Genomic DNA, 23,858 nt, shown 5'->3' on the forward strand with positions numbered 1-23,858 from the left:
TTAAAAAGCCTAATACTATGGGGTGAAAGCCTCACATATATAGGCAAATGAATGTATAGGGTCAGGTGATCAATCAGGTGACTCAAGGAAATAATACCGATGGTATCCGAATAGCTTCCCAGGGCCTCCATCATCATGTGCCATACTAATTAGTATRGGATGCGATGATATCCGTGTATTCGGCTCATCGCGAGTACACATATCTCATTTCTCCTTTGTGGTAGAGAAGTGCCAAGTAGGGTGCCTAAGTAGCTTGACCAGCCGGCCAGGGGAACTCCTATAACTCCCATATTCTAACACTCCCCCTCAGGGATCGACCACTTAATTAGGACTTATTTAAGGCCTAATTGGGCTTATCCCTGGAGTCGAGTTTGTTGGAGATATCCACTATATTGAGTTGCTGTACGAATTCGGCATATTTTTGGGCAAGTAAGCTTTTGGTAAACCTATCTGCCACTATTTTGGCAGTAGGTACCTACTCCACCTTAATTGACTTAGAAAGTACTTCTTGGCGCAACTAGCACTGATGGATATCAATATACTTGAGTTTAGTCTCTAACTATGGAATATCTACAGTGAGAAAGCGTATTATCTGTTGATTATCACAGTATAACGTCTGTGATTAGTCGTCCTAGAGATCGAATTAGATAGCTTTGAAGAACTTATTCTACTAAATAAGTTCCTTAGCAGCTAATGAGATGGCCAGGAGCTCTGCTTCAGTACTCGACGTAGTAACAGTCTTTTACTTAGTAGCTTTATAGTGGATTACTCTACTAAAGAGTTTAAAGTAAAAGCTATTTGAGCTATATCTAGTAGTTGGATTATCCCTATAAGCTGCGTCGCTCTATGCCGAAAAGAGCTCTTTGGATTGAGTCGCGTTACTATTGAACTCAATAGCCAATCCCTTACTGCTTTCTAAGTACTGTAATAGGTAGTCAGTAGTAGTAAAGTGTTTTGGTCCAGGATTGAGCTGAAATTCGGCCAATCTGGAGATAGCTTTAGCCACGTCAGCACGTATAATAACGGAGGTGTAATTAATACTACCCACTTTTTGCTAGTAAGTAAAGATCTGTTGGGGGGTAGCTTGGCTAGTATAAAAGCTTAATTCTCTAGTTGGCAGTAGAGTAGATAAAACTTTAGTATTAATATTGACGTTGAATTTAGAGCTCATACTTTGAATATATAAATCCTGAACAAGCCAGAGTTTCTTAGTAGAACGCTCTCTAAAGATTCTGATCCCAAGAAAGTGATTAGCTTCTCTAAGTAAGCGCAAATAGTATTTAGCTATTAATTTAGCTTCAAATTAGTCTATTTTGACAGTATCTTTTGGAGTAAAAATAGTGATAATATTATCCACGTAAAAGAATAAAGTAAACTAGGAGCTTGAGTATAAGTAATTAACTCTAGGAATAGGGTAAAGCTCTAACTAGATTAGAGTAGATGTGAGTTCCTTATACTAGAGTAAAAGCGACTCTTTGAACTTGTATAAAGCTTTGTAGAACAACAACAGCTTGCTAGGAACTTTATACCTCTCAAAGTACTTACATAACAGTAGAAGCTCCAACTTGGAGTTAATAAATATATTAACAGTATTATATTAGCAAGTCTCTAAACTAAATCCAACTACTAGAGCTATTATAAATCTGAAGGTTTGAACGGCCAAAGTTGCTGCGTAAATCTCTTACTAATACTTTAGCTTTTGCAGGTCTCTCCTAGCACAGAGCCTAGCTTTGTGCTTAGTCAGGAATCCATCTATATTGAGCTTGTATTTGAATACTCAAATAAGTAGGAGTAGTTCCTGCACTTGATAATTCTACTTCGGAACGAATTCAAATACTTCTATAGTCTTTAGTGTATTAAATTCGGTGTCGGCTGCTTTCCTGAATTCAGTAGCATTTGGGTGACGAATTATTTGATGCCAGCTCTTGGGTTCTTTTTCAAGCTGGGTGTGATATAGACATATTTGAGTGGAAGCCAGCGAATAAGTAGCTCTAAAAGCTATATTATACTCTGATAAGTGATAGGTATTAAGGAGTGCTGTAGTGTATACATTCCTCCGTCTCCTGCTCCTTGGTCCTTGTATAATATTTTCTTCGTCCAGGTAGGACGAAATCTCATTTCTGCGGGTACTTGAGTTCTCTACACTGTTTGGCACTGTATTTTGGCCTGTGGACAATGAATCTATTGATTGGAATACAGTTCCCTCATTATAGGTAGCCTCAATCGTAGAATCAGGGCTTAGATTTGCTGGTAGTAAAGTTGGAATTGAAATTGGATCTGGTGTAGTCTCCGGGGTTGGGTAATACGCTGTCTGATCATTCGCTTATTTGTTTTCTGCTGTCAGCTGCTGAGTAATTGTATTCTCAGCTTCCTGATTGGCTAGTTGATCTTCGGGAGTACTAAGAGTAGCTGTTTCTGCTGGCAGAAATGGAACGTCAACAATGATAGTATCTGAATCTACATCCACCTCCCCCTCAGCGATTATATCGTCTAGGAACTGAAGACTTTCAATAACCTCCTCCTCTTAACGTAATACAAAGCCTAGATCAATATCACCTAGCTAGTAAAAGCTTTTGTAGTCAAACGTCGTGTCCCTAGTCTTTACTACTTTCTCTAGTGATAGGACCTAAATTCGGAATATATTAGTCGACGAATAGTCTATAAAGTACCCAACGTAAACCCTTGGATATATCTTTTAGGACTTTAGTATACTTTTAATTAAAGTATATACTTTACAGCTAAATAAGTATAAGTACTCTAGCTTAAACTTATATCCTTTAACTGACTCAAAAGGTGTTTTCCAGGAAAGAGTTAATATTAGACGTCTATTAGCTAGATAAGCTGCTATTTAGTATACTTCTAGCTATAAGTTGAATAGTATTTTTACAGATATAATTATTACTCTAGTGATTTGGGTGAAGATCTTACTAACGCGCTCAGAGCTTCTATTTTGCTCAGGAGAGTCAGGAGCTGTTCTCTTTTACTTGATACTTTTTGAATTAACGAATACAGCGAATTCGGTATTTAAAGCAGTTTCTCTATTAAGACGAATAAATCGAACGTTATATCCGAATTGGGCTTTGACTTATATTATAACTTATACTATAAAGACAAAAGAGTCGGATTTCGAGTAATAGGTAAATACAAAGTGATATTAGTAGTCTAGATAGCAAAAATAACTTACCTATTTATATTTATTATAACTTATATCTTCTTGGATTAAGTCCTAAGCTATATAGTCGAAAAGCTTCCTATTTGAGCGATCGTCGATTTCGGTTCTCCTGGAGATTACTCTGTGGACTTTGGAAATATTACAATCTTTACAATCTATTATTTTAAGTGTCGGACTTTCTAGATCAAGAACTATCAAGTTCTCTACTGAATTAGATATATAGTCGATAACTTGTAGTCTTAAGTAACTAAGTACTAAATAGAGTTCTTGTTTTGTCAGCTTAGCTATTAGTAATTAAGTTGAAATAGCAAATGATAAATATTCAATTTCAGTAGTTTAGTCGATAACTAAGTGTTTGTCGATCTTTTTGAAATAATATATAGTTTCCCCTGTATTTTGGTGTAGTTCTAATAGTTGTCGTGAACTCTAGTAGAGTCCTTTTTCATTGATAATATCTATAACTACAAAGTTAGTCATATATCCTAGTACTAAGGCTATATTGACTAACTTGATTTAGTCAGAGCTTTTTAAAGTATCTATATTCAGGATTATAGTTCCCTAAACTTCAATTAGATAAGTTGTTTTACTAGAAGTAAATTTATCACTGTTATAGGTATCTTTAGTCTTTTTGAATTAGCTCCTCTTTCTGTCGTTATATAAGTGTATATCGGAAATACTATCAAGTATCTAGCAGTTTACTAAGCGATATATACTAGTTTGACTACTAAATATATATACTCTGGCGAAGGAAGTAGTATAAACTGCTAATGTTCTTTCAGGAGTAGGGCTCGAAATAGAAGCTAGAGTAGTAATAGAGCTTTAGTTATTTGCTAAGTCGTACTTTTTTTATATCTACTGTTCCTTTGTTTTTGATTAGTCCGGATAGTCTAATAACTTGTTTAATTAGTTAATTCTTTCCGGATTAAACTTCTAATCTGTAGGTCTTTTTGATAGATTCAAGTACTAACATTGTTCCTGTTTATAAGTAAATCTATATAAGTACTTTAACTTTGGGGTTTTCTTAGATTTTACTATTTCATCTTTCGGGAAGTTCCCTAGCTACTCCTGATTCTGGAACGTAGTAAAAGATATGTGTGTTTTTAAATAACTAGAAGCGGCAATATTTCTCCGGTATATATCTCTGAAATCTACTACAAGATTATATAGAGTTGGTAATAGAAACTTGTTCCTGATATCTTTAGTCAAGTGATAATCCTGCGTTGCCGAAAAGTTGGGTTCAATTAGCTTTATAGCTTATACAAAGTCAAGGAGAAGTTTGTTACTTTAGACTTCCGATAGATTAAGTTTTATAGCTTTTCTATAAATAGTTTCCTACTTTTAGAAGAATTATTCAATACTTTCTCTTTTATTATACTTTCTCAATTTAGCGTATTCCGCCGACAAGTCTAATTTAGTTGTATAGTCGGTAGGAACTAGATACTTTTTAAATACTACTAGTATATCGTATATAGTAGCTTGATCCTGGAAGTATACTTTATTCCTAATCGAGATAGACTTGAAGATATACTCTTATACTGAGTTGATCAGTCTGGAAGTCTCCTAGTACTCTTTATATTCGATCTAATAGTCGAAGTACTATAGGCGTAATAGCTCTATCTTATTAGCTGAGAACTTGCTGGGTAAGTCAACTTCAGAGTTAATACTCTTGAAAGTAAACTTAGTTGGCTTTTGACGTTTTTCAGGAGTAGTTTCCGAATTAGGATTAATATACTCCCAAGCGTACCGGTCTTCTCCTGAGGCTATTGATCTAACTATCTCAAGCTAGGGTTCCCAGTCTCTGGGCTTATCAAGAACTAGGGGTAGTCTGGATATAGTTGGAGTTGAATACTCTGTCGACATATTAGTAGATATGAAAAGTATAAAGTAGTAAGAAGTGTAGATTACAAGGGATTTGAAAGTATTGAAGAATTAGTAGTAGAATTAATAGGATTCCAAATAAATATGAAGAATACTCAAACAATTTGTTTGCTACGTGATGTTTTAGCAGCCCGGGCTCATAACTGTTGATTAATGGGACCCAAATTGGTATACTTAATACAGGTAATTGATTGGTCAGAATAGGTCATGGAATGGGGTAATTGAATTGATTAAAAAGCCTAATACTATGGGGTGAAAGCCTCACATATATAGGCAAATGAATGTATAGGGTCAGGTGATCAATCAGGTGACTCAAGGAAATAATACCGATGGTATCCGAATAGCTTCCCAGGGCCTCCATCATCATGTGCCATACTAATTAGTATGGGATGCGATGATATCCGTGTATTCGGCTCATCGCGAGTACACATATCTCATTTCTCCTTTGTGGTGGAGAAGTGCCAAGTGGGGTGCCTAAGTGGCTTGACCAGCCGGCCAGGGGAACTCCCATAACTCCCATATTCTAACAAAAGATTTGTAGTCCCCGCAGATCATAGGGGAGTTTGTGCGCCATCTATTCCCCAAGTTCCGCACAAATCCAGCTGTCGACTTCAAAGCCAATGCAGATAGCTTGGCGTCTTTGACAGCAGCGGTTAACGAAGTATTTGGCGGCTGAGTGAATTTCCCATTCTTGATGCCGGCCTTCTCTAGCACAGACGCCACCCAACCTCTGTCGTGTAAAACTTCCGGTGGATTTAAAGATGCCAACGCCGCTGTGAGTCGTAGGACCTGTTCCTCCTCCGAAATCGGGGATGATCCGGAGCCTGTGACCCCATCAAAGATGCCCAGGTCAAAAGGTGGTGCAATAGGACCCAACCTCAGTGGTACACTTGATACTTTTATCGCATCTTGCAATTTGTTGACCTTATCCTTATCGGTAGTTTGGTCCTTTAAAACTATTCTAGAGAGAAAAATCCCGTAGGGTGTTGGGGAATTGATATATGCATTGTACTCGCCACTAACCCCTTCAGTTTGCAGTCCAAAATTGTCATTGGTAAATCTCAAAAGGTAATTTCCAGGCTTGTGGTCTGACTGGCTCCCAACGCTGGCATAGTTGTTGCCATACCTTTTATAGATCAGCAGGGCCGCTTAGACTAGAAGCCAGTTACTTACATATCATAGTATGAGAAAGACCAGAAGCGACTGTCGAATTCTGGCGCAGAAAGGCAAAGGTCGGACTGGGACAGATCATAGAAAATGAACGAATAGAGCGTGTCGTTGTTAGGGCGAACCACCTTGGTCCAGCCGGCCTTGATAAGGTCTCGTTCATGGATGAAGCTGTTGGTACTGCTGCTCTGTTGTCCTTTTACAAAGCGCCCATAAGCGTAGAGCGGAAAACCATACTATTCAATGTCAATAGAGCGACTCATAGCTCAATCAATTATAGGCTATTAAGCTTACCTGGTAGGCAAAAGCGAGTGCATCTTGAGCCTCAATATTGGTAGCCTCTGAGTTGTGAGAGCTGTTGGTGGTCATCTTGGAACCTGGAACTTCGAAGAATGTCTTTGGTCGTTTGCGTTTGATACAATAACATTGCGCCGATATAGGGCCTCTCAATAGATATTATATACTTGTTTTGTATCTCGACCATGTAACGCCTCGGTTACCATCTTTGCTATGAGTAGTAGCCAAATGTTTCGCATGTTGAATCTTTGGTAGATACCTTTAGGTTACGTTTGAATGCGCTGTACCGAATACCGAAACGCGGGGGTTTAGTGGCGCCGAAAGGCCCACTGTACTTCATACCGCCGAGTACCGAAATGTAGAGTTTAGTAGCGCTAAAAGGCCAAAGACTTCCGTTAACATTTGCCTTCAAGTTGGTAATAGATTTATTAGTACAACCTCTCGCATTTAAAAGCCTCGGCTTAGAATCCCCTCTCATTTGAGTAAGAGACATCTATCAACATCTTGTCGCGCGGATTTGGCTTACGGAGTAGGACCAAGTGGGCGTAAAAAGTTAGTTTCTGCATAAATGGGATGAAGATTCGAAATCTAGCCCGATCAACCTATTATAAGCTAGTCTGCTTCATTGCTCTCTCCAGCGATAAGCCACCAGTGCGGCGCTAGGCCGTGCAGTTAAATTTTGGTCTTAGGAGGGATATCTAAAATCTTAGCCGAGCTGTTAGGATTATGGGTCAACGAATAAGCAAAAGTAGTAGTTATAGGTGGATAATAGTCAAGTAAGGTTCGATCTCTAGGGAGCTTATCTCTCCAGAGCTCCTAATATATACATCTCTACTCTCCCTATTCCTTGACTTCTACTGCTAAAATTTTGAATTTCTAGGAGACTGTGGGCTTTGCAGGGAGCCTTCAAATTGTGACAATAGGCCTTAAGCATTGTGGTGGGAATCCACGGGACCACCAGTTATTTACCTTGTTTTTGCATTTCCATTTGTACTAGAGTTGGCACGTGGATAAGCGGAACCACCTGGGCATATAAGTTCCTAGCTCTCACTCGCCCTTTTGCACGTCATTATCGCGATCAGATTCTCCAGGGAGAAGCTGGCCAGCTGAGATAATTACAAATGCAACCTCAATTTGCCATATTTGCAATAATGACTGGATCTTGTGACGATAAGTCGTCCTGTATGCCACTGCCTGAGTGCGCCCTGAATATTCACCTCCCTTAAAGAACACTAGGTTTAGATTTATTTAGGTATATGACCACCTGATGATAATCCTACACCGCGTCCATCGCTCAATTGATCCCCATACCTTGGCTGCGATCTTAGGGCTGTTTTATCCATGATTCCTCCTGATACTCCTAAAGGTCCTCCTAGCTCCTCTGCAGCATCTAGATAGTCTACAGCAGTTTGCTTAGGATTACTAAATATCATCTCTTTAGTATGGCATGTTTAATCTAAATATACGTTTTTATACTCTCTAAAGTCCAGTAAACATTTGCTCGCTGCTCCGATCTTTACATCTCTAGATGCCTGCGTCTATATTCTAAGTCTTAATACTAGCTAGATTTATTATTTATAGTCTGTTTCTCCTTTAATTCCTCTTGTTATACGTTAACGAAGTGGAATAATAAAGAAGTAGTTACAAGTATCGATGTTATTTTCGTTTCTAGCTAAAGGGGTGATTATAAGAGGGGTATATTATATCCTTCCTATTATAACGCGCTGCGAAAGAAATTACGTTTAACGTACAAACAAGCGACCTGTCTCCTCGCAACACATATTCGCTATATGTAATACTCAAATTCTCTCTAATAACCGTCAGATTATTCGCCTATTGGTGCTCTAATTTGCGTATACTTTAGAAAGTAAATCATCTCTTCTATCGCCTAAGGTCATTCTTAAGCTAGCTTGATTAGGCTCGCAGTCAGCTCTACTACAAAAAGAACTGCTAGAAAGATTCAGTCACCTTTAGTCTACCGTTCAAAGTTTCTGTACTTGAATTTTACAGCTAAACGCAATGTTCAGGCGCGATAGCCGCTGAATTCAGCGGGTTTGGTCGCTGTTTTATACGACTATTGTCCCAGCCTAGGGATCCACAAAGGGGCGCAAGTGGGCTCGCTTTCATCCACCACCGAAGATCTCCCTCCTTGGAATCCACCAGGTGGAGAGTAAATGATCTCCACCATATTTTACGACAGGACCCTCGAAAACGTGCTGTCTCGTTTCATCTAAACCAGAGATCTCACTATGACTGGCGGTATAATAATTGCTGCTGCCCGCCCAGCCAGCAGCACAGACATCACTTGCTACTGTTTAGTCACTTTGCACAAAGATCTCATCGAATGCTCGTGATCTGGATTTCCTATTCTCAAAATACTTCCTCTTCTTTTGAAATCTTACATCCCCTACAATCACCCCTGCACTCTCTAAGTGCACTAGCTGTACTCCCGTTCTTCGTTATCATCTTCCAACGTCAACTCCCTTAGTTAACCACTGATTACCACCACGCAATTCGTCTTTACTCCTCAGCGATAGCAAGGACATAGGAGTTGTAAGGACTTTGAATACCACGTATACCGCGGGGCACTACCGCCAGTATTGCTAAGACCTTGTCCAGTGTGGGATAGTGAAGAAGAAGCATGCCCCCTCTACTATAAACAATATTAATAAACTTAAGGAAACATAGTTAGAGTAAAAGTAAGTATTTATAACTACTTTCAATTAATATTTAACTTGCTAATAAAAAGTAATACACATTATATATTTCTTGGAGACGATCGACTCTAGTTTCTACGCCGTGCTATAAAGGAAGATATTATAACTTTTATAAAGTGGATTTTAGATAATTATCCAAGACTACGAAAGTAGAGTAGCGTGTACTAATACTTTAGGTAATTTCGTATACTCCGGCGAAAATGTGTCGGCTAAAGTTTATATACTAAGATTATAGCAGACGTTAATAATAGATATGCCTCTTAATATCTTTTGTGTGCTATGAAAATACTAACAACCCTGTAATAGGTATATTAACAGGTTTCTGACAACGAAATATAGTCTTGACCTCTCTATGTGTGAGAAAATGGTTATAAATATCACATATGTGACATATAAAGAGAAAGCTATTAATCACTGTCCTCCGGCTTAGCTGAAAGAATAAACTAATGTTATATAAAAACATATGTACTCCTACTTACTATACTGATAGTATATACAATCGGTTCTAGCACGTGATCGTAATCTTTCCAGCTGTTTTCGGCTTAGTTACTAGGCTACACCTACCCCGCTACCCCACTTAATTGAATTTATCCTTTACCTACTCTAACTTTAACTACTTTAGCTATAGCTAGAGTATACAAAACAACTCGAAGGGAGCTATCTCCTATCCAAAGAGCAGAGATTTGGGGTAGATATGATAGTGGAGAGTCGATTACTTCCTTAGTAAGTCGATTTACTCACCTTTATTCGACAATAGCCTCTTTTATCGACTATTACAAGAAAACCAATAACCCAAGCTTTGAAAGTAAACCTCGACTTAGTACTTCCAAAAAAACCTCCGACTAGAACGATAGAGCTCTCCTTCGTCATATACTCAATTATCCAAAAGACACTCTTAAAGTCCTAGGAACGCCTAGCAAGTTAGGGATAACACTTTCTACAACTACAGTCTGAAAAATCCTCAAATCTTACAGCAAAGCAAAGCGCAAGCCTCGCAAGAAGCTTTACCTTCGTCCCGAAAACAAAAAAAAGAGAAACAAATGGTATAAGGAAGAAAAACAGAGAGGAAGGGACTTTAATAAAGTGTGCTAGTCGGACGAGGTAACCTTTGTTATTAGCAAAGATAGGACAGTTGTATATGTGACAAAGGGCCCTGGAGAGGAGTATTTGGACAAAAACCTACAGCTTACATTCAAATCTGGACGTACAGCTATTGGAGTTTAGTCTTGTTACTGTGGGAATGAGATGGGGCCACTTGTGATAATTGAGAAGGGAAAGAGAATGACCGCGTAAAAGTATATTGAGGTCTATAAAGACTATTTTCTACCTTTTTATCGAAAGATAAGGCGGAAATATAGTAAAGATGTAGTAATCTAAGAGGATAACGTTCCTTGGCATACTGCAAAGATAGTTAAAGCGTTCTAGGAAAAGTACAAGATTAAAATACTAGATTAGCTACCTCAATCGCCAGATCTCTCTCTAATTGAGAATCTATAGAAGTATATTAAAGATAAGATTACTAAGATAAGATATAAGATTAAGAAGATTAGGGATATAGAAGATACTTTAGCTAAGATATAGCCAAAGATTGACAGCAATTATCTTACAAAGTTGAACGATAGTATACTCTGTCGATTAAACGCTTATATTGCAAATAAAGGAGGGGCAACAAAGTACTAATAGAGCTTTCTTTTGGTATAGCTAGCTTATTAATAGCTTTTAAATTGACTAAGTTATAAGTGTTTAAAGCTGTATAGGCCCAAGCTAGGCTATTACGATCACGTGCTAGAACCGATTGTAGGTTCTAGGCTGCCGATATCAAATACTGCACAGGCATGGACTCCTCTCAAGGCGTACAGCTCGCGAACTTCGTAACCAAGCTCAGTAGACTATCCCTACGAATGATTATTAGTATCTGATATAATCTCCCTATTCCCTCATTCTACCAGAGCAATATTGCATTCCGTTATTATAAATTGTCTCGCACATGACGCCGGGCCACTTGTTATCTTAATGTGATGTGGCCACGCTAGTATAGAGAGCCCATTATATCTAAGAGGGAGGTTGCACAGCGGCTGCATAGTCTACTTACCTGCATAATGTGACACCACCTCATGTCGTCATCAGGGCGGGTGGCCTCACATACATCCGCCGGCTCCTAGCAGCTCTAGATGACTTTTCAAGTCTCCTTAAGTCTACGGAGTTCTACTCTAAGATCTGCACCCGATGATCCATAGCCTCTATCACCTACCACACTCTTCTCCTCTCTTTTTCTCTTTCTAACCTGCCGCTTCAAAAGGGCACCCAGGGCAGCGGGGTGTCCTCCCGGGGGAACTTCCTCTGGGCTTGTAAATCGCGCCCTTCTAACCACACAGTGAATCATTTCCAAAACTCTCCTATGTTGGCTTACAAGCCTCAAAACCACAGGCGCTCTTACAGCACCCAAAACGCACAAGCCACTTGGCTATCGCACCCTGTATTGGGGCACTCCTTAAGGGCTCACCCCCTCATAAACTTCACCTTCCCCACCCTAACTAGCCGCAGAAGGGCGCACTTGAGTGGCTACTTGCCAAGCATAATTGCAAGAAATGCTTTCTAGTCTGGTTTACACTGTACCACACTTTGTATATAAAAAATTCCCTAGCTTAGCACGTCTCCATACTCCCCGGGAGGTTCTAGGACCGTAGGCCACGCCTATGGCCAGCCAGATGCAAAAAGATAATATCATCATCATCGCCATAACCTCATATCGCCATCGGTCTACTGATCTCGGCCAACGGTTGTGTTTTGCATCACTGTACTAGGTCCAGCCGTCAAGATAAGCAAACATGGATGAGAACAGGATTACCCAAAAAAGATACACTGAACGAGGGGCGAATATAGAAAATCAGAGACCCGCTGGCCACTCACTGGCCTCTCGCTGAGTGTGGCTGCAAGCCGCTGTTATGGTGTCGCGTGCAGCGTTATTGCTCCTGCGAGATCTGCCCAGTCGTCTTACACTGAACCTCGGAACTGACGCCTCACTTTTAGCTATTGGCTAGAATCAAGAATTACGAACTGCAGATTTGTGTGCACTAAGAGAAACTAAATTACTGTACTATATAGATGTAGCTTAAAGTCTCATACGGTAAGCCTACTTCGCCGGCACACTTTACTCGGCCACCGGGAGCGAATACATTGGACCCCATATCAAGCACCCACACAAGCAATATAACAGCGATATTATCCAAGGTAGGGCACCACATGCACGACGCTAGTTTATTACTCACTAATGTGCCGAAAATGGGATATCATATTTAGGCATCTATGCTCTCTCGCGGAGCTACTTGCTGTAGTCGTAGGACTACACCACTTCATCTTCCTTCTTGACCAGTCGCCATCAGTTCAGAGTCAAACCAGATCTCAGGTCATGCAGCCTAACGTAGCAATATATGCAGGAGGACAAAATCAAGTTCTTTCTGTAAGTAACTTGCTGTACAGATTTCTGTCTGTTTGTCAGTAATTCCTATAAGTAGTCAGCTATGGCCCTTATCCCTCTTCTATTTCCTCTTCTATTTCCAACCTCCACAGATGTCATGAGCAAACCAATACACTCTATTCAAGATAATTAATTTTAAGTAGAGAATATACATTAAAAATGGCTCCGCTACCCTTTAACCTTGTCCTACCTCTTGTTATCCTGCCTGTCTTATATCTTGTTGCATTAGTTCTGTATCGTTTATATTTACATCCTTTGGCAAATTTTCCTGGCCGAAAGCTCCATGCAATCAGCGCCGTCCCTTGTGCCTACTCCATGGTCAAAGGCCGCCTCCCATTTAAGAACAGGCTCTTGCACGAAAAGCATGGATCTGTTATACGCATTACACCCAACGAGCTGAGTTTCAACACTGCCCAAGCATGGGTGGACATCTATGGCTTCAAGCCAGCAGGCCATACCCAGCTACTACGAGACCCTATCCATATCGGATCAATGGATCCGCTGAAAGGCGTCTATCCTATGACCTTGCTAAACGGTGCCGAGCATGGCCGGCAACGTCGGGCGTGGTCCTATGCCTTCTCCGATAGATCTTTGCGAGAGAGTGAGGAGCAGGTCCAAGCCCATGTGGTTAAGCTTATAAATCATCTACGACAGCGAGAAGGCGACGAGGTAAATTTGGCCCGCTGGCTCAGCATGACAACATTCGAAATTATTGGCGATCTTACCTTCGCAGAGCCGTTCGGCTGCTTAGGAGAAGATAATGATGAATCGTGGTACAAGTTGAACTATGCAACATTCAGAATGGCCGCCTTGGAGCAAGCTACCCGTCGCCTAGCTGAGGTCAACTCATGGAGGCAATGGTGCCTGATGGCATTAATCCCCCATTCGTGGAGACAGCTGCGTTTCGACCACTTGGCTTACAGTCGCGATAAGGTGCTGCGACGCCTGGAAAAGGAGGAGGAACCTGAACGAGCGGACTTCATCGAATGTACTCTCAAGCATCAGGATCGATTTGACCTCAATGATACGGAGATCATCGTGAATGGGGCTACGTTTATTGCAGCTGGAAGCGAGACCCTATCCAACCTTCTTTCTGGTCTAGTCGCACAGTTGCTTTACAACCCAGCAAAATGCGAAAAACTGCGTCACGAAATCCGTTCAAGCTTTACTAAGTCTGAGGAGATCAACCACGACCAGACCATCACACTCCCTTATTTGAACGCTTGCATAGAAGAGGCCCTTCGATTGAAGCCACCAGTTGGCGAGGGTCTTCTACGACGTGTACCCAAAGAGGGAGCCACGATCGATGGATACTCGATTCCGGGAGGCACATCAGTTTCCGTCGACCCGTGGGCCGCGTCGCACAATGAAGGCAATTTCCGGGACTGTGATGATTTTGTCCCCGAGCGATGGCTAGCAGACAAGGAGCATTACTTTGCAGGCGATAAACGAAAAGCCGCACAGCCTTTCTCCCTTGGGCCCCAGGGGTGCCTCGGAAAACAACTAGCCTACATGGAGATGAGGTTAATTATGTGTCATTTACTTTGGAACTTCAACATCAAGAGCACGGATGGAGCGTGGCAATGGGACTCTGCTGGGCAGATGAAGAATCTTAGGATCTATGTTGTATGGGAAAAGCCACCATTGAATGTGAGGCTGAAGTCAGTCACTACATAAGGTGGAGGTTGACTTTTTCTTGGCTATTGAATATGGGCCGTAGGGGTCACTATTGCAACCGCATCAGGATCAGTGCCAAGAAATCACGATCAGTACTGATCCTCCCGAATCAGCACTGATCACTCGGGAGCACACTGAGTATATAGAACACGCTCATTAGCACGTAATTACATTAAATACCATTCAGCACGTTACCAGACGTGGCCATGATGTTGGTGGACGAGCCTTAGACTGAGAATTATACTGTACGGAGTAGGCCCAACGCTCGCAAGCCTGTTACATACTCCGTAGACTCATTCTCAGACAATTATATTGTATTGTGTATTTCCAGGTCGCTTTATATAATATAGTGATTAGTTCTATAAAGGACTGTTTAAGGGGCAAAGACGAGAGATATACGTCTATAACTATAGATTAACTATGCATATGTAAAACCTGAATCTATACTAGATGCAACAATTGCATATAGGAGTCGAATAATACTCATTATATATACGCTGTTTCTTGTTAATATAATGAACAGAAAAGGAAGAATAATTATCAGTCGCCGTGAAAAAAATTGAGGCTTATAAAGATTCTAACAGAAAGTATACTAATCACAGCAATCTTTTGTCCTCGCGGCATTTGTATTCTCTATAGTAAAGTTATTGGCAAGAGGATCATAAGAAAATCGGTAAATATATTAAAGTAACCTGTTGCCAAGAGAAACGATATAGGATTTGTACACTTCCCGCCTTACATCAATATATCCCGTATAATAGCAATTGGTATATATGCATATAGATTAACCAAGATTGTCGCAATGTTACTTGTTACTACAAGAACCAGAAGTACCTATACACGTATTCTAAAGCCTCTACTAGGGCTAGGATGGAGATATAGGGTAAGGAGGGACATCTTCACCAACATTATAATAGCGTGGTAAAAGAATATTGCAAGCCAGCCGATCTATAAACAGTCAAGAATTAGTAATTAACAAAGTAATGGTCAATAAATAAGATAGTCACGAGATATAGAAATAAATAAAACCCCACCTTAAGAAAGTACGGACTGAAAGAAGTCAAGGGTTCATCCTACAGATGGACACCAAGTTCATATTTTGTATCGAATTTAGTCAATAGTCAATTTAAATTGCATTGGTAATAGGAGGGTATAACTTACTGATACATACGACAATGGCAGATAGCACAGAAAATACCTTTGATCCGTATCAGCATTATTGACGGAGTTCCTAAACAAGGCATGTATAGCTATGTTGAATAATGTGCATACCCATGCTGCTAGCAAGAAATATATTCACCATTAGTAATTACAAGATTAGAGATTGCTTAGAGCATACGGTCATCTATACTAACTCTCTTGACAATATAGATCTGCGTGAAGAACCGGGCAATCGTTACAAGAGGAGCATATCAACATTGACCACAATGACCCTATACCTAACACTCTCAGGATTGACAAAGCTTGTGACCCGGCCGGGAGGAGGGGGGACCACTCCAGTGGTGCTGTTGTCCATGATTGGTTGAATTCGTAGATTGCTTGAGGTAGGACGAGACGCAAGTATATTAAAGACTAGAGTCGTGCCTGCATTCGAGCACTATAATATATGGGGCCAACGAGGCTGGCAAAGCGGGGCATCAGTGCACGGCCATTACTTTGGAGAAGGATGGGGAAGGGCTGATCCAAGAACAAAGCGTTTATTTGTGGTCGCGTTCGAGGATATATCCGCATCAGGGTGGGAAGGGTGGTATTACAGTCTATATAACGCTATCAGCCTTAATTACTATAAAGTAGTTTAAAAGGTATATGAAAAGGAAGCGATTTTGTATGCAGATCACTAAGAAAAGTGACTTTCTGGCGAGTTTGGTTCCATCGACTAGGAGCGAATGCAACATGCCCATCATAATTACCCTGTGATGAACCCATCTCTTTTCTCTAGGGCAGCTCCTCGGCGCAAAGAGATTTGTATTTAGACTACGATAGCCCTTATTTAGTACAAAGCAATCAATTCTTAACTAGTAAATATATTGTATCCGATTAAAATACAAGATTTCCGAGGGTGGCCTTGTCAGTCTGGCACCTTCTGTCAAGCAAGGGGATAAATTAAGCTAACATAGTGTCCTGTATACTCTCTTCCATATTAGCCATCTTTTGCGTGCCTCTTTCTCTTTCTCTCGTGCCGCAGTAGCTTCTGTCCTGGAGAAACTCATGTTGCCTGTATCAATGTCTATAGCTCGAATGCTGAGAATGCGCGTTCTGAACCATATCTTGTGCCCAGCATAAAAGATTAAGACTATAGGCACAGTCATGACTTTCAAAAAGAAGTTCTTTGCAGCTTCTGCTGATGTAGAGTCAACGTCACTTGTTTGAACCGGAGAAATACCCATCCATACTTGTGAAACCAGGACTAGTCCGTTGCCGATCAACCCAACGTATGAACCAATAACGCCGACTTGAGATCTGAAGGGGAGTTGGTCGAGAGTTTGGCCAGCAGTAGCCCACGCTCTTCGAAATCGAATATGACACAGGCAAATGCTTCCCCAAGTAAAGATGCTGGACAGTGCGCAAACTGCAAGAAGCCAGTCAAATATCTCACTGTGTATCTTGACGCTAGCGAGGTAAGAAAGTAACCCAATGGCTGCGGCAAACATGATGGCTACTAAAGGTCGACCCTTACGGTCGATATACGAAAATATCTTGGGTGCATGGGACTGTTCAGCTAGGGCAGCGAGGGTTCGTGATGAACCGAATATGGCAGAGTTACCGACACTCAGTACTGCGACTAGAATGACAGCATTCATGACGCTGGGCAGGATTGTTTTACCAGCGTTCTCAACGGCAAGAACGAACGGGCTGACCGAGACGCCGACCGCGCTTGGTCCACCCAGCAGGCGTGGGTCATTATAGGGAACCAGTAAACTGACGAGGAGCAATGTAACGATGTAGAAGAGAGCTATTCTCCAGAAAACTTGTTTCATGGCACTTGGGATTGACTTCTTTGGGTTTGCAGTCTCTGCTGCCGCGAGGCCAACCAGTTCGGTTCCGGCAAAAGAGAATGCCGAGGTCGACAAGGCGTTGCAAAATCCTTTGAAGCCGTTGTTTGTCGGGCCTGGATTATGCCAATATTTGCCGCCAATATATCCCTCATGAGGTGCCCCACCAATGTTTATAACGATAGTGATTAGACTTAGGCGTTCATGTCATGTTCAGTAAAGATACTGAAGAGTGGGGACGGGCGGTTACTTACATAAAGCCGATAATGGCAGTGACCTTGATAGTAGAGAAGAGGAACTCAGCTTCGCCGTATCCCTTAACACCCATCAAGTTTATCATGACGACTGTCAAAAGGAATATGGTGACGAAGAGTGCCGAGTCAAGTGTCTGGTTCCAATACCGAATGGTTAAAGCGCCAGCAATAATCTCAATCGGCATAACGAATAGCCATTGCAACGCGTAACTAATCCAAGAGGTAACTAAGTCAGCATTATTCATTGTGTTTCCAACAAAGTTGTCTGAAGAATGATGTTCCAAAGTATCTGCACTTACTTCCACCCCATGGCGAAGCCCCACGATGGATCCAGAAAACGAGTTGAGAAGGCAGAAAAAGAACCAGCAACTGGGAAAACAACTACCAACTCTCCTAGACTTTGCATAGTACACAATTGGAAAGCACCAGTCAAGATATATGCGAGGATCGTAGAGACAGGGCCGCTCTGGTACAACGCCAGTCCAGACGCCACGAATAGACCAGTACCTGCGCTCTCCCGTCAATTTAATCCAATAACTGTGCAAAAGAGTAGAGAGAAAACACACCAATCGAGCCTCCGATGGCGATCATTTGCAAGTGGCGGCCTTTCAAGTCTCGCACGAGTGCAGAATTGGCTGTCCTCGCATTCGCAGCACGCAGGTCATAAAAGTGATCACCCTTGTGGGCTGTGTCAGGCATCCCGTCGTTGAGTTGGTAGCCACGATGTTCTGTCATGGGCATTCCAGGGACACGGCGGAAGCTATTAACCCATTGACGGCCGAAGGACTGTTTCCCCGAGGGTTTGGCAGCACGGGGAATCGTCGAAACGGAGTACGAAGCGGTGCTGGTGAACTGGGTTCTTGACTTGTCCACGGCCAGGTCGCTCATCTCCGTGACCTCAAAGTCTCGGGTATACGTGATGCCATTTTTCAAAGGCTCTGGCTCTGGAGGTTCTTTATCGGCCATTATGGTCGTCCTGGGTTTGTATCAGGCTATTGACTAGGTGTGGTTTGCGTAAGGTTGACCAGCTTCCTGTACGATAGACACATATATGAGGTTGGTTGCCTGTCCACTATGTATGTATGATCTTATGAAATGGCGGCGATATTAGAGCTGTTTTCTGGAATTGCCAGCATGCCTGCAATTTTTTCTGCGGTGGAAATGCTTCAAAACAATTTCCGTAGGCATCCAGCCACCAGTCTCTCTCCCCTGAGCCGTGCACATATGCATAAAGTCCTTTACCTGTATGGCCGGTCTGTTCTATTGCGTCTCGAGAACAGGTAATGGCTGAATATACAATGTGTTGTTAAGAGGGCACGTTTTTATGACTAAGGGCAGAGATAACTGGACCAATACCCTACACTTTGAAGGTCAGACTAGTTGTTTGTGGCTTGCTGCTTGCAGAAAGATTCACACGGATCAATGCATTATTGTTACCGGACGACAACTTGTTCCGAGCGGGACTAATAGACTGGGAAGCGGTCAGTCGGCGATTTGATGACCGTGCAGAGTAGCATCGGTGTTGGCGCACTGTCCCCTACGAAGTAAGTAGTACTGTATGCCGTGTCCTTGGAGCGCGGCAATGGTTTGAGCTTGTCTTGCCAAGCTAGGCCTTGTGGCGTCTCTTCAGGGCACTTCCATAGGCCTACTGGCAAGATTGTTACTCGGCTTTCCTCGGCTCTCCTCTCCTGGTGACTACGCTCAGGCTTCTCACGGGCTTCTCTCAGTTCTAGTTCTAGTTCTAGATCACATTTGGGGCAGGCTGGCAGTATCACCCATACACTTGATCTTTATTACTGCTTTCAGCGGATCCTCAGTCGATTCGTCGTTCTTTGCTCAGGAGGAGATAATCTCGCAAGGTGGAAGATAGAGGTAGAGGATATGAAGGTGGAGAGAGAGCTATGGCAAAAAGAGCGAGATAAGCTGGAAACCACTAAGGAGACCAAGGCGCACGAGCTCCGAGGAGCAATCCGTAAGCGGCAGCGATTGTTGAATCGTTTGGAAGAAGAGATCCGAGCAAAGGGACTAGATATCAGCTTGTGTTTCTTGCAAAGCTTGCAGGATTTATTCGTATCAACCGTGATAAAATAATTACGCAGTGTGTTCATCATCTGGAGGTCAATAGGGACTAATAGCGGTAGGTTGTTTGTGCTATGGTCTCCTTCTCGGATAGGGAAAGCAGGCATTCCATTCAATAGCGACATAATACTAAGCGGCCACGATACGCCACTCATGCATTTTTACTTTTTCTAGCCGTGGTGGCTCTTTGTCATCTGGCCTTTTAACAGGCACACTACCGGATCGCCATCATTGGACACGTTTCTACCATGCCTTCGATTACGCGGGCTGAAATGGAAAGACGCCATGTCCGGTGTGTCGAGGTCTGATTAGGGGGTGAAAACTGAGCCCATTCGCTACCTTGCTTCCACCCACGGACACGGGTGGCTGCAGTTCCAACAGCGATGCGGCATAGTGCAGACATAGAAAATGAAGGCCAACTCTAGGATACGCAGAATACTCAAGTTCACAAGTGGATTGTAACACACAACTCCTCCTATATTTAGGACACCAGTTTTGGAGCAAAGCCCAGATTTAGACAGTGTAACTTCTTTACGAGCTTTATCATGACTTTTTACTCTTCGCCGCCGGCAGCCACAGAATTTGACGATGCCAAGCCCACCTTGCTCGTAGCCTGGTGGATAACACTATTTTGTACCTGCCTCATACTGCTTCGTCTGGCTGGACGATATATACGACTCGAGAAGCTTTACCCGGAGGATAAAATCACTGCTGTGGTACTCTTGCCGCTGTATGTGCGCATCGCATGCGTTCATTTTGTTCTGTTATATGGCACAAACAATGCACAATTCGCCTTTGACTTGTCTCCGGAGGAGGTTCATAAAAAGGTTACTGGGAGTCGTCTCGTCCTCGCGGGGAGAGTCTTCTATGCTGCGACGTGAGAACAGACCTGAGATTACCTTCAGCATATTTTTTAAAATGCTCACACTCTCACAGGTTATGGACGCTTAAATTAGCTACTCTTGAGTTTCTCGGCCGAATTGCCGGCGCATCAATGAATAAGTCTTCCCAGAAGCTAATTGTCCTCCTACGCTATACTCTGGCGGTATCCTTTGTTGCCGTCGTCATCAGTGACTTGGTCGAATGTCGACCGATCTCTCACTACTGGCAGGTCATTCCAGATCCAGGGCCAAAGTGTCGTCAAGGGTTCGCACAGCTCCTCACGATGGGATTATCTAGCATCATACTAGACGTGATCCTTATTGCTCTCCCGGTACCGATCATTTTGTCTACTCGAATTGCTACTAAACGCAAGGTGCTACTCGTTTTGCTCTTTGCCTTTGGCTTTCTCACAGTCGGCATCACCCTTTACCGGATACCCCAAATCATCCAGCGTCACGGCGACCAGGTAGTGCGATCCATGTGGGCTTCTGTCGAGCTTCTTGCAGCCACTACGGTTGCAAATCTAGCGGCTGTAGGCTCATTCCTTAGAGACAGTGGAGCAAAGAAGAGCAAGTTTCGGCCTGGCTACGATAACGGCACTGGCGCCACTGCATCTCAGCGGCAAATGCAGGTAGCGGCGAGCCAATGGGTTGGCGATGAGAGAAATCGAGAGGTCGATAGCGGTGAATGGACAGATGACATAGAGCCCGAGGTAGTGGTATCTTCTAGCTCGAAGAACCAAAAGCGTCATGACCAATCGTGTGATGTAAGGGGGACGAGTTCTAGTGAAAGTCGTTACTCACTCGTTCGCCCTGGCCAACGTGCATCTTCACAATTGCCAGGAGTCTTGGAACACAACAACCCCAGGATGCCAAGTCCCGTTCTGCTGGATAGTATAAGAGATTTCCAACGTGGATAGAACTCTTTGTTTTCTGGTATAACTTTAGTAGTTCACTGTTTGATTGAAAAAATCATAAACTATATAGCCAGTTCTATAATATTCAAAACAAGTATCTGTACAGCTACGTTTTTATTGTTTTAAGTTATTATTAACAAGTTGTAGGCGATTAATATCAGGCGTACTAGCTCAATCCAGTAGGGTTCTAATAAGATTATAGCGAGGCGCTTGTTTTAACTATAATAACTATTACTCGCACTAAATCTATATAATACAAGAACGTACGCCGCCTAGAAAAGGGAGGGTTCGGTCCTATAAAGATTCTTTGAGGCATGGCTAGGCATTGTTCGGTCACTAGATATCCCTCTATAGTCTACACCCGTATACAGTATACACCAGAAGACTACATCGTAATAATCTAACATACGTTACTTTTGGTCCTATAGCCACTTAAAGTTACGCATTCACTAAACAGTCTATAAGAAACTTAGTACGCAGACTTATCTAACGTCTGGGTAGTTTAGCTGGTTGCAGGCTGTGTTGTGATCAAATGCTCCACTGTGGAGTATCCAACCCTGCATGGCCAAAGCACTCGTCATACCAACTTCAAAGGTGTTGGGAAGAGCAGCCTGTGCCTACAAGGAAAAACACGCCTGTTCAAGTAGAATGGATACGTGGCAGACAGGCTTTGCATTCGCCACGTGGAAAAAACGGTCTTCTTTTTGGAATTCGAATTCAACAACCCCTGTGAGATGGAACGACTACGGCATGAAAATTCAAACTTGACAATCCGTTCAAAATTGAAAGGCCATCTCTGCACGAAAATAAAGACATTCTCTCAAATTCTTTCGTCTTAGTTCCTCTTTCAACATGTCAGCTGTTAGCGAAACCAGAACCGACGTTATTAGCGACCTAGTCGGAAGCTTGCGTAGGGAAGACATAGACCGCATTAGTGCCTGGCGGCAGCCATCGCCTGCTGGCAATGACTTTCGAAGTATGTTCATTATCACGTGTCGAAATCCAGACAACTGATAACTATTATCTTGTGGGTGATACATGCACAACAGCGGCTCCCAAGCAGAGTCATCGCGCAAGTAGGGCTTAATGAAGGGTGGTCATGCAGTGGCGCTTCTGACTTTGAGCGAAGAATGGCTAAGCTAACTGGTCGAGAGAGTGCCCTCTTCATGGTTTCGTACCCAACTTTACTGAGCGACCTACACCGACTAAGCTACGTCCCCAGACATTTGCGTAGTAATGGCTGTGGCCATCAGACCAATGCCACAGAACTTGCGAGTAATCGTCAATTTATATCTTGAGAATCTCAGCTATTTCGATGTTAACGAACCTAATATTGAACAACACATCGCTGCGAATTAGTTTTTCTGCCACCGGCCATATGATTTGTCTCATAATCGCGCTAGATCTGACTGACTACGAAGGGTATGTAGGCCAGGACCCTGCCGCATTGATCGTCCGGTGCGCGCCGCAAGGTGCAGGCCACAGGGGGCGGGATTCCCGTACGCCAATTAATTGGCCGCTTTGCCAAGATGGGCTCTGCAAAAGCGACCAGCCATTGGCAGAATAAGCGAAGGTCGGATTTCGCATTGGCTGTATTTAACCCCTAGTATACTCCATTTAGAACACTTCAGATAATTTCAGCTTTGCGGGCGATGTTAATCGATATCTCACTTAAGGTCTCCGTCTTTAATTCCCTGGTGTCTTAAGACAGCTATACTAAGACCCCTAGAACCTTGGGTAATTAGCTATAGATTAAAGTCAGTCCTAAACCCATGTACCTAATACTTGTTGTCGCTTATGGCCTCTTTGCACATTACTTGTAACAACAGGTTCCTCGAACTCTTACGAAGTTTATGTATTTAGAACTTAAGCTACGACACTAACAAGCAAAGCTACTACTCTTACTTTCAAGCCCTTCTGCTCAAGAGTGGGACTGCTTTTCACGTGGAACTGAAAGGTATTAGCTAGCGGTAAGCTAGCTGTACTACAGTATAAACTATTTTCTACAGTGGCTATAGCTCAACAAAAGGCAAAGGTCCGAAGTTGAGCTGTTTTACAGGCTAATAGCGATCCGTTAACAGTTGTAGAGGCTCGGAAGCGGCAAGAAGGGAAAAGAAGCCAGAGAGCGTAGTATATAGTATAAGACTCGTACTACAAATAATAAAGTATGAAAAGAGCTCTATACTCAAGGGGTTTAAGCACGGAAGGTAGAGCTCGCACGGAAAAAGCCAGTCAAACTATTAATTAAGGCAAAACATGAGGTCCCCTTAGAGCTACTAACTCCAATTCTTGACCCCGAAACGGAAGCCAAATAAGTGGATATTCAGGAAGCGGCTAGCATATTAGGC

General features: G+C 42.5%; 4 protein-coding genes across 4 annotated transcripts; 2 read left to right on the forward strand and 2 right to left on the reverse strand.

Annotated features, from left to right (window-relative positions):
* Positions 1-5,524: 5,524 nt before the first annotated feature.
* BP5553_06859 (uncharacterized protein) lies at positions 5,525-6,586 on the reverse strand (the record flags this gene model as incomplete). The annotated part of the gene is made up of 3 exons (XM_032015482.1): positions 5,525-6,176; positions 6,224-6,453; positions 6,512-6,586. The coding sequence occupies 3 exons, from the start codon at positions 6,584-6,586 to the stop codon at positions 5,525-5,527; spliced, it is 957 nt and encodes a 318-aa protein (XP_031868903.1).
* Positions 6,587-12,868: 6,282 nt separating this feature from the next.
* On the forward strand, positions 12,869-14,386 carry BP5553_06860 (Uncharacterized protein; the record flags this gene model as incomplete). Its single annotated transcript, XM_032015483.1, has 1 exon — positions 12,869-14,386. One exon carries the CDS (start codon positions 12,869-12,871, stop codon positions 14,384-14,386), a length of 1,518 nt encoding a protein of 505 aa, XP_031868904.1.
* Positions 14,387-16,494: 2,108 nt separating this feature from the next.
* Positions 16,495-18,599, reverse strand: BP5553_06861 (General amino-acid permease GAP1; the record flags this gene model as incomplete). The annotated part of the gene is made up of 4 exons (XM_032015484.1): positions 16,495-17,572; positions 17,634-17,843; positions 17,933-18,140; positions 18,200-18,599. 4 exons carry the CDS (start codon positions 18,597-18,599, stop codon positions 16,495-16,497), a joined length of 1,896 nt encoding a protein of 631 aa, XP_031868905.1.
* A 1,658-nt stretch (positions 18,600-20,257) lies between these two features.
* On the forward strand, positions 20,258-21,513 carry BP5553_06862 (Integral membrane protein Pth11-like; the record flags this gene model as incomplete). The annotated part of the gene is made up of 2 exons (XM_032015485.1): positions 20,258-20,589; positions 20,649-21,513. The coding sequence occupies 2 exons, from the start codon at positions 20,258-20,260 to the stop codon at positions 21,511-21,513; spliced, it is 1,197 nt and encodes a 398-aa protein (XP_031868906.1).
* Between the last annotated feature and the right edge of the window lie 2,345 nt (positions 21,514-23,858).

The sequence above is a fragment of the Venustampulla echinocandica genome, assembly GCF_003357145.1.
Source record: "Venustampulla echinocandica strain BP 5553 chromosome Unknown scaffold_4, whole genome shotgun sequence".
Classification (NCBI taxonomy): domain Eukaryota; kingdom Fungi; phylum Ascomycota; class Leotiomycetes; order Helotiales; family Pleuroascaceae; genus Venustampulla; species Venustampulla echinocandica.